General features: G+C 40.9%; 1 protein-coding gene across 1 annotated transcript; it reads left to right on the top strand.

Moving 5' to 3' along the window:
* Positions 1 to 6,044: 6,044 nt before the first annotated feature.
* LOC135106788 (uncharacterized) lies at positions 6,045 to 10,246 on the top strand. Its single transcript, XM_064016095.1, has 8 exons — positions 6,045 to 6,299; positions 6,431 to 6,557; positions 7,582 to 7,667; positions 7,774 to 7,912; positions 8,110 to 8,186; positions 8,313 to 8,402; positions 8,621 to 8,734; positions 8,874 to 10,246. Exons 1-8 carry the CDS (start codon positions 6,084 to 6,086, stop codon positions 8,937 to 8,939), a joined length of 915 nt encoding a protein of 304 aa, XP_063872165.1. The 5' UTR covers positions 6,045 to 6,083; the 3' UTR covers positions 8,940 to 10,246.
* Positions 10,247 to 10,624: the final 378 nt, after the last annotated feature.

Here is a 10,624-nt window from a genome sequence, read left to right as displayed (position 1 = left end):
GAGAGAGAGAGAGAGAGAGAGAGAGAGAGAGAGAGAGAAAGAGAGCGGTTTGTGTGTGTGTGTGTGTGTGTGTGTGTGTGTGTGTGTGTGTGTGTGTGTGAAAGAAACAAATGAAGGACAAATGACATATCAAGCCTCCGCTAAGCGTGGATGCAAGTCCATCTTTTGCACCAGGCAAGGAGACACTCCTCTTGGCACACTGTGCCTTGGGCTTCCTACTAAAGATGGAGTGAAAATGAAAAAGCATCTCTACCCTTCCTCTGCGCAAGCTGCCCAATGACATTTGCATTTATTTCTTATAACTTCAATCGCCTTCACTCAGTACAGCCAATTTCATACAATCAAAATATCAGCTTCAAAAATCACACGACGTTTCAATTGCTTCTTACAGCGGTCAGCAGACTTTTCTTTTAGATAATACTATGAAAAAAATATTAGTGTGTATATCGCGCCTTACTTTATCTTTCTTTACTAAGAAAAAACTTACCAGGGTGTGTATATACCAGGCTTATTTTATCATATCGTATTTAAGATATGTAAAGTAATGTAAAACTGAGACTGAGACCACTTAAGTGCTGATGTGAAAGCCAGTGATGCAGTCTGAGAAGGTGGGAGTGGAGAGGGTGGGTGTAGCAAGTGTACAGTGAAAAAGGTAACATTAAGCAAAGACTAGTATAGAGAGCTATTAATGCAGTCTTCACTAATGGGATGTAGACAATGCAAACTGAGGATACGAAGAAAAACAGAAATTCAGTCTTTAGGTACAGAACATAATAGGGTAAAGTGAGGAAGTAACACCTGGTTACTTCAATTGTGGTGTGTCAAACAGCATAACTGGGGACACTTAACTGCTAGTGTAGAGAAGCAGTGCAGGATTCATGTAAGTGGGCACAAAATTATCTAGCGAGGAACGTGTATAGAGACGCAGCAGTACAGTCTTAAGTCAAAGGGGAGGATGTCAAAAATGAAAAGAAGGCTTAACACTTCACCACAAAACAGACAGCAAACGATAAGTTCATTGAAATCTGCTCTCAGGAACACATAGCCTGTGCCTCAGAGACCACCCCTCGCCCCTCAACAAGTGTCACAAAGACAGTATTTTCCCTCACTTTTCCCCACTTCTCCCCAGTTTTTCACCAGCTTCCCCTCACTTATCAATCTAAGCCTTGCATTGGGGGAAGTGGCCAGCGCTTGGATATGATGATTGCAGTGACCCGAGTTCGAGGTCTACCGGAGGCTGGCCGTTTATAGCCGAGTGGCCGAAGAACACTTACACGCTTCCCACCACTTTATCCTGGACGGCGATTGCAATGGGAAGCACATGGACAAGTTATGAGCCTCTGCAAGGAGATCACTCAAAATCTGCCTTTGCCACATGCTGCGCTAACCATTTAAGCCTCACATAGGAGGTTTCAGGAATGCTTACCGTCGCTATAGGCAAAGACCAATAAACAAACAAAAATAAGGTACTTTTCCGTTTTGTCATTAGAGGAGAATTTTTAAGGTAGCCATTGGACAGATAAGACTCATCAGGCATCTCCAGGTGTCTCTAAATATCGCCAGGTATCCTCAGGTGTTCCAGAGTATCAACATGTATTCCAGATATCCTTAAGTGTTGTCCTCACGCTCCTTGAGGTGCACCCGCCGCTAGTAAACATACAGACACACATGGAAGTGTCGCCCTATGTATTCCACAGAGAAGGGGTACAAGGTAAACCTGCGGGCAAAACTCAGGTTTCGCTAAATCTCTTGTGCCCCATCCCCTTCCTTCGACCATTCTGCAGGAGTGTCCTGCAAGGGAAGGACTGGTGCCTGGTCCTTCTCCTGGGAGGCTTCCGATCCAGAGTCCTTCTCTTCCTCAGGGGTGCCGTCCTGCAGGGGAAGAACTGGCGCTTAATCCTTTCCCCCTAGAAGACCTCCACTCCAGTTCTTCACTCCCTCATTCACATCGCCATTCACACTTCCTACATGGGATGGATATTCGACCTCACATGACGTGAGTTGCGGTGCCGCGCTATGTTTACTGGATCAGTCCTGAGTGGTGTGTGTGTGTGTGTGTGTGTGTGTGTGTTACACAAAATTAAAAAAGAATTCTGATGTCTAGTTATTGTAACAAATTAATAGTTCTTATGCAACAATGACAAAATGGTAGTGTTTGCCATGAAAGATTATCTACTGTAAGTGATGTTCATTATTGTACACTAGAGGGGGACTGTGGTTATTCATACAACAGGGTAAAGATACTCAGAAAGTACCACAAGCTTTATGACAAGTAGATAAGAATGCGTCACTATATTTAAATCTTTGATGCAGTCTTCACTTCTGCTATTTTATTACGATTCCTTGAAAATGGAAACTGTTTCCTGGAAATGTCTTGTTTACTTCTCCCGGCGTATTACCTTCAGGCAAGGGTGGGATTCCGTTTAGATAGTCCTTTAAATATCTTATGTTTGACATAGTTTCTTCTTGGATTAAAAATTTACTTCTCTATTTCATCGTATATGTGAACTTTTACATTAAAAAGTAGAGTGCGGGTGAATGGTGCCAACAACTAATGTCACATGTCTCTCATTTTTTTTTCTTTCATTCACTACATAACTACCTCTATTATTTATACTACTGTTCCTGCTACTGTTCCTCCTCCTCCTCCTCCTCCTCCTCCTCCTCCTCCTCCTCCTCCTCCTTGAAAGCTCCCTCCACCAGCACGTCATGCATCCGACGAGAGGTAACAATATCCTAGATATTGTTTTAACAACTGGTGAAGAGTCAGTAAAAGACCTAAAAATTGGACCAGAACTGAGTTCCAGCGATCGTCGTAGCTTACTTTTCACCATAAATTTTGACAAAGCTAAAGTAAGCGAAAGTAAAGAAAAAGTGCCAGACTATCGGCGTGCTAACTTTGAGAGACTTTGCATGCAGCTTGCATCCATAGACTGGAATGAACTGCTGGGAACACCAGACATTAACAACGCATGGGAAGTGTTTGCTAAAAAGTTAAATGAAACTACGTTTTTGTGTGTACCGCAACGAAACAGACGGAAGGTAAAAAACACCAAACCGAAATGGTGGAACAATGAAATTAGATGCTGCCTTCTGGCTAAGAAAAATGCGTACCACAAATACATACTAACACAAAATAATGATGATAAACTAGAGCACGACAGATTACGTAGAAAAACTAAAAAGTTGATCAAATGCAGCAAAAAATCTGTCGAAGCTCAGATCGCGAACTCATGTAAAACGAACCCAAAAGAATTTTACAGTTATGTAAAAGGAAAAAGGGTCTTAACATCAACGATTGGTCCATTAATAACAGAAAATGGTAAACAAATAATAAGCGAAACACATGGCGAATATCCTGAACGAGTACTTTTCAACCATCTTCACGACTGAGGATGTTCAGGGCAGTCTGCCGACCCCCACGCCTCAGTCACGAGGCACCACGCTGCCAGACTTCACCATCACAGAAAGTGAAATCCTCTCAGTCACAAAGAGCATGAACGTAAACAAAACACCCGGGCCAGACAAGATATCACCCAGGCTTCTTAAAGAAGCGAGAAATGAGCTCGTGAAACCGCTTACAATTTTATTAATATAACTTTACTAGCGGGTAAAGTTCCCCACGAATGGAAACTAGCCAATGTCACGCCAATCTTTAAAAAAGGAAATAAATCTCTCCCAGCCAATTACAGGCCGATCAGTCTCACTTCAGTAGTGTGCAAGCTGATGGAAACAATAATTAGAGATAAAATTGCTAAATATTTAGAAGAAAATAGAATCATAAAAGGATTCGCAACACGGTTTCAGAACCAAGCGCACCTGCTTAACAAACTTACTAGACTTCCTTTATGAAGTATTTAACTCGTATGACGAGACAAAAGCTGTTGATATTATCTACCTTGATTTCCAGAAAGCTTTCGACACTGTTCCCCATAAGAGACTCATCAGTAAAGTAAAAGCTCACGGCATTGCCGGAAACACCCTGAAATGGCTGAGAGACTGGCACTCTGACAGAAAACAGCGTGTTGTGATTAATGGAAAAGAGAGTGGCATAAGGTAAATAGCGGCGTTCCTCAAGGCTCTGTATTAGGACCAGTACTCTTCATAATGTACATAAATGATACTGATGAAGGGATGAACTGCAAAATAAGTAAATTTGCAGACGACACCAAAATAACAAGTAGAGTAACGTCTGTGTCACAATGGCAGGAACTGCAGTGTGACCTCAATAAACTAACAAGCTGGGCAGAAAAATGGCAGATGAGATTCAATATAGAAAAGTGCAAAGTTCTACATATCGGAAGCAACAATGTTCAGGCGAGATATGTAATGAATAACATGCCACTGTCAAGTGCTGATAAAGAAAAAGATCTTGGGGTCGTTGTGTCAAACGACCTAAAGCCGAGTCAACACTGCACAGAAACAGTAAAGACGGCAAATAAATTAGTAGGGTTCATTGGAAGAACCTTTGAATTTAAATCAGAAAAGGTTATACTTGCCTTATATAACTCACTGGTGCGCCCTCATCTAGAATACTGTGTACAGTTCTGGTCCCCATATTACAAAAAGACATTGAAAAACTAGAAAAGATACAGCGCAGAGTCACAAAGATGATTCCAAGATTGCGCAATAAGCCGTATGAGGAACGACTGGAAGAACTAAACCTATTTAGTTTAACAAAGCGCAGGATAAGAGGAGACCTAATTGAAGTGTTCAGAATTTTCAAAGGATATAGTAACATTGATACACATAAATATTTTACCATTGATCATTCTAACCTAACAAGAAATAATGGATTCAAGATTATACCCAAACGTTTTTAATCCCACGAGGCAAAACATTTTTTCTTTAATCGTATAGGTAATATATGGAATAAACTTCCTGCCGAAATTGTGAACAGCAATACTATTGAATCATTCAAAAATAAAATAGACAAATATTTTAAAAGCAAATCCCCAACAAGCTCTCTTCTTGTCCGAATAATTACTAAATACACTAATAAACTCTTATTCTACACCAGTTTTAATATAACTTGTATTAACTTTCAGATAGACGTATAGAGTTCACCGTAGGGTGAATAGTAGAACTTCCTTTCATCCTTTCCTATGAAAATTTCCATGGCAGTTTTTCCATACTGCATGGTACTTTTCCCAACTATTTCCATGCCAGCGCAAGCTGGAGGGAGTGGTGGGTGGGGAGGAGCCTTCTGCTATGCTGTCCTGTCTCTCTTCCCTGTAGCTAGTTAGAAGTAGTTACCAAACAGCCTTGCAAGGACCAAAAGGTCTGTTGCTGTTTGGCTTTCCTTTGTATTCATTTGTATTCCTTTGTATTCCTCCTCCTCTTCCTCCTCCTCCTCCTCCTTCTCCTCCTCCTCCTATTACTACTACTACTACTACTACTACTACTACTACTACAAGTATTACTACTACTACTACTACTACTACTACTACTACTACTACTACAGCTACAGCAGCAGCAGCAGCAGCAATAATAACAAGTATTACTACTACTGCTACTACTACTACTACTACTACTACTACTACTGCTACTGGTATTGCTACTACTACTACTACTACTGCTACTGGTATTGCTACTACTACTACTACTACTACTACTACTACTACTACTACTACTACTACTATCACTATTACTGCTACTATCACCGTAACAGCAAATTGTTGTGTTTTTGTGCCCCGCTAACAAAGCACTGAGTCCGCCACAGCATCACTGCAGCTCCGCCACCTCTGCCAGATGATAAGAGAATCATCACTACGCCGTAATACTGCAGCTACCACCTCGTCACCATAACGAGAGGGGTCTGTAGTCTCTCTCTCTCTCTCTCTCTCTCTCTCTCTCTCTCTCTCTCTCTCTCTCTCTCTCCATAGTAAGAATAACACAAGGCAACAAACAATCACCAAGACCAATATCACGTACCAGTATCATGTACTAGTTGGCTGTTCATGCCACGATGCTTTGTGGTCATCTTGTGTCAGGAGCTTCGAATCAATGGAAGCTGGACCAGCCGTAAAGTTTCAAGAAAGCCTGGTGGAGTGGAGCAGTCCAGTTGCTGTTTAGTCGCCAACATGGAATCCCGGCAGAGCAACTCGTCCACGAACACAGCCCCGTCACTCCCGCCCTCACCGACACCGCCGTCATCGTCATCACCATCTCCGTCGCCGCCAAGGAACCGTAAGCTGGCTTGCTCGCTGTCGTCATCCTTGCCGCCATCGCCTCCAAGCCCGGAGACGCTTGCTGACGAGCTTTATACTTTACCCCTTGTCAGCTCAATTTATGAGATGGTACGTATTGCTTTTGTTTACATGTTAGATTAGATTTTGCTAGTTTGCATGACCCACTTTTTTTTATCTTCTAGGACGAGGTGAGCGTTAAGTAGACTAAATGTGTTCATAGTTGGATTTATTCGGTCCAGGTTAGTGCTGTCCACGCAAAGTTGAGTAGGGTGGTGCCCTTCTTTGCTATCGTCAGTGCGTGGCTCACCAGTGTTGCAGCAGCGGTGGTGCGCTGCTTCTCGCAGTGGCGTTTGGTCAGGATCTTAGGTGAGTAAATCCTTAAAGCAATTTCGGAATTGCGGTAGAAAACTAAACTTTTTTTTAAGTAACAGAGGCTTATCTTAATTGAAATGTAATGAAGTTTATTTGCTTACTAATATATCTTCAGTTGGCCACACCTGCAAGGTCCACCTAGCGTTGTCAACGCTGGTGAGACTGTAACCACGAAACGCTAGGTAGTGGACTTCGCTCGGGGTATCCATTTGAAGGAAAGGAGAGGTGAAGAGAAAGGGGGTTGCTTTGAGCAAAGTTCACTACGTCTACTAGCTAGTGTTCCGTGGTTACAGTCTGAGTATCCATTTGAAGAAAAGGAGAGGTAAAGAGGAGGGGGTTGCTCTGACCAAGTTCACTAATTCTATTAGCTAGTGTTCCGTGGTTACAGTCTCACCAGCCTTGACAGCGCTGGGTGGACCTCGAGGGAGTCTGGCCAACTGTACAGTATATTCACTCCCACTTAAACGATTAAGATATGTTAGGTATAGGAAAGCGATAATCTTCTGATGTGAATTAAGAAATCCTAATTAGAACATTCCTATAGGTTTCATTTTTTTTATATTCGAGCAATATTTACTTGTATCGAGAACATTGTGAGCGATAGGCACTTTGAGTGTTTCGATGAAGCTCCGGTAGTTTCAGATCGTCAAAGACAAATACTTAACTCTACTCCTCGAATACAAAAACACCTAATATAAACTGACATTAGTATTAAATAATGATACAACGGTATAAAATGGCATGTTGATATGAAATACACTGGCATACTGAAATGGATGGATTTGTATTTACCGTTCAGTTGAACAATTGGGTGTTATTATACGGCATCTGGATAATGCACACCTAAAATTTCATCTATATTTGTTATTACTCTACGCCCATGTAACTAAACTAGAACTAAAGGTATAGTTTTGTATGGCCAGAGATATGTTTTGAGTAACAAAAAAAAAAAACTACGTAACCCGTAATCCCGTAAAATTAAAGTTGGTTTATGGTTGTCCTCGTGTTGCGGGAGCAGCTGTGACCGTGGAGAAGGCGATGATGTGGGCGCTGGGTACAGCAAGAGGCAAATATCAACTGCGGCCCGAGGAGCTCGCCCAGAGGGTAAGGATATACAAAAACTAGATTAATATTTTGTGATGAAAAGGTAACACTTCGCCTTAGCATACACGGAGATCACCTGAACCTGCTAAAACATGACTCGTTGCAGTTTGTGCGTAGAGTGAGAAAAGAGGTAGTGCGGGCAACAACTTCGGTGGCCTCGCATCCTATGGGCCGTCTCCCATGGCGTGTGACACTGACTGCTACCGGCAGAACTTGCCACTTCCTCGAGACACTCAAGTTTGATGGTATGTAGATATAGTGTAGGATTATTATTCGGCAGACATCAATACCATGTACTAATCCTAAGATGCAGATTCAGTGCTGCTGTGTAGACTTTGTAACATTTATTCTGTAATGCATATTTGGAGTGAGAGGACTAACGCCTACCTCGTAGTAAATGGGGTGAAAGCTGCTCAGTATGTAACCTTTCTTTACCTGGCAGAACGCCAGCCATGCTTGGGAGAAGTGTTCATCATTGGGCGACTGCAGCAAGTCTACAACCGTACTATAACAGGCCTTGTAAGATTACATATTTCATTGTCGTTACAATTGTCATTAGATCGTCTTGTGAATGCAATTACTACATTTTCATGGTTAGCATAGATGACTTTCATTAGAACCAAATGGTTGCATGTTGGCTTCCAGACAGTGCGGCTCAGAACCTGTCACTGCGCCCTGCAAGGCCTCCAGGGCCCACGAGAGGATGGAACAAAGGATCCAGACAATTGCAACAAGGTAGGCGTTCGTTGTCTGGAACTTAGATAATTTTAAGAATCAAAGCCTGCATAATAATTGTAATCCTCAGATTTCGTGATGGTACTGCATTCGATTAAGCCACAAACCATTCAGATATGTTGTCAGTCTATCGTCCGTTTGTAATCTTCGATTACTTGTCTATGAAAGTCTTCAGTTTGGTAACTTGAAAGTTTTCAGTTTGGTAACTTTTCTGTCAGAAAAGGAAGCATCATGACGACAATGAAGACAGCCTGGCGTCTGGCAGCTGTTCAGATGAGGATTCTGTCACTAACTCAAAGTCTGTCCCGGGAGAAGATGACGTAAATAGACACGTAAGAAATTTCATTGTTAGGAATTTTCTTGGTATAGAAAAATGGATGTTAAGGCAAGGATAAAAATTGAGAAATCTTGTTTTATAAGGGGCTTTTGCTTGAACAGCTTTTATTCATGACCGCAATTATTGTCAACCAGACTGAAGATGGCGCAGAGGAAACAAGGAAACCTCCCGTGGCCATAAAGGTGACAAGTTACGACTGAGACTCCACTGGAAGTGAGCTCCCTCAGCAGGTGGAGGCACGCAAGTAAAGGCACTCAGCGATAGAGGGACTTAATTGGTTTGCAGCGGTGCATTTATTCATAGCGGTGCATTTATTACAGCGTTTACTGGGATGACCTTTTCGTTTTATTCTTGTTGTCTATGTAATTTAGCGATTCTGGTAAGAAGGCCTTACAATAAATGGAGACTCAATAATTTAGCCATGATAGTCTATGTAATTTAGCGATTCTGGTAAGGAGGTCTTACAATAAATGAAGACTCAATAATTGGCCATGATAGTCTATGTAATTTAGCGATTCTGGTAAGGAGGCCTTACAATAAATGAAGACTCAATAATTTAGCCATGATACAGCTTGTGCTATCGGGAAGTAAATTCTTTAGGCATCTTGTCTATCTTGAAAACAAAAAGTAGCAGCGTAGTAATCGTCAAACATCTGTTCTTGAAATTTAGGGATTTTGTTTTGGAATTGTAGTTTATGTGAAGGCTGTCATAAGAGTCAGGCCTTGTTTGCTCATGAACAGTACATACATTGTGTTGTGCTAACGGGATTGCTCTGTGTTGCATTGATGAAGAGGCTTAAAGACAGGCATCCTGTGTTTCAATTTGGACTTAAACAGATTTTTTGCTTCATTGCAACAAAAGATATACTCAGTCTTCTCCACACATACGAGTATGTTCCCTGTCATTGAATTCCAACCATCCTAGCTTTTCTTTTTTTTTTATCTATTGGTGTAATTTTGTCTGTCCTGTTGTTATCGTTTCGACGTTACCGTGTTACCGTGTTCATGTGTTCGAATAGGGAACTTGTCCTGTTTTTTTTTTTTTTTTTTTTTTTTTTTTTTTTTTTTTTTGTGTGTGTGTGTTCTATTACCCATGACTTTCTTTGTACTTTGAAACCAAGCATTAAGTGAAGAAATGAGAGAGCCTCTACATTTATCAGAAAAAAAATAAATACAAATTGTCCTATAAATTTAATGCTTGCAAATGCTTAATTAACTAGTGCATCTTTCCCCGATGGCAACTGTAAGGAAGATGTTTCTGATTATTCCTTGGGTTATGAGGGCTGGTTTCGCCGCAGTATCAGCAAAGAAAGGTATTTTTTACCTTTGTGTGTACCATGTATCCTGGTCGTAGATAAGAGGAGTGTGATCAAAGTCCGAAATGTTGTATAGATTTAAAGTTTTTTTTTTTTTGTTATTCTCTCTGGTTCAATGTTAATTAAAAAAAATACATACTCTTTTTTTTTTATTCTCTCTGGTTCAATGTTAATTAAAAAAAAAATACATACTCGTTTTTTTTCTTTAAGTAACCCTACAAGTATATAGTACAACTTGGCCTTTATAAAATTTTATAAAGAGAAGAAATAAAGAAGTAGGTATTTTACACGCTGACAAATGCACGTGGTTATGCAGTAACCAGTCACCACCGTGTGCAAGTCTAATACATACTTTGTTGAGTATTTCCCTGTCATTACATCATTTCAACACTCTAAAAGAGGAAACCACTTGGGCATGACACTACCATGGTCAGATTCACTGTACTATCCTTATGTGCGTGGAAGATATCGCTTCAGATTATTTCTTACATTCGTAGTTGATCAAAGCGGTAGTTATCAGCTTGATTTGTATATAGTGAGTAAAAATTCATCCCAAATAAGTAAATGCT

This window comes from Scylla paramamosain, chromosome 14 (genome assembly GCF_035594125.1).
Source record: "Scylla paramamosain isolate STU-SP2022 chromosome 14, ASM3559412v1, whole genome shotgun sequence".
NCBI lineage: Eukaryota > Metazoa > Arthropoda > Malacostraca > Decapoda > Portunidae > Scylla > Scylla paramamosain.
The sequence above is the reverse complement of the archived record's forward strand: the minus strand, read 5'-3'. Positions and strand labels throughout refer to the sequence as shown.

Bases quoted from the DNA above. Each gene is read 5' to 3' on its own strand.
- LOC135106788 (XM_064016095.1), top strand. From the start codon at position 6,084: ATGGAATCCCGGCAGAGCAACTCGTCCACGAACACAGCCCCGTCACTC. The intron at 6,300-6,430 runs GTACGTATTGCT...TATTCGGTCCAG, and splicing joins TCAGCTCAATTTATGAGATG to GTTAGTGCTGTCCACGCAAA. The intron at 7,913-8,109 runs GTATGTAGATAT...TTTACCTGGCAG, and splicing joins CGAGACACTCAAGTTTGATG to AACGCCAGCCATGCTTGGGA.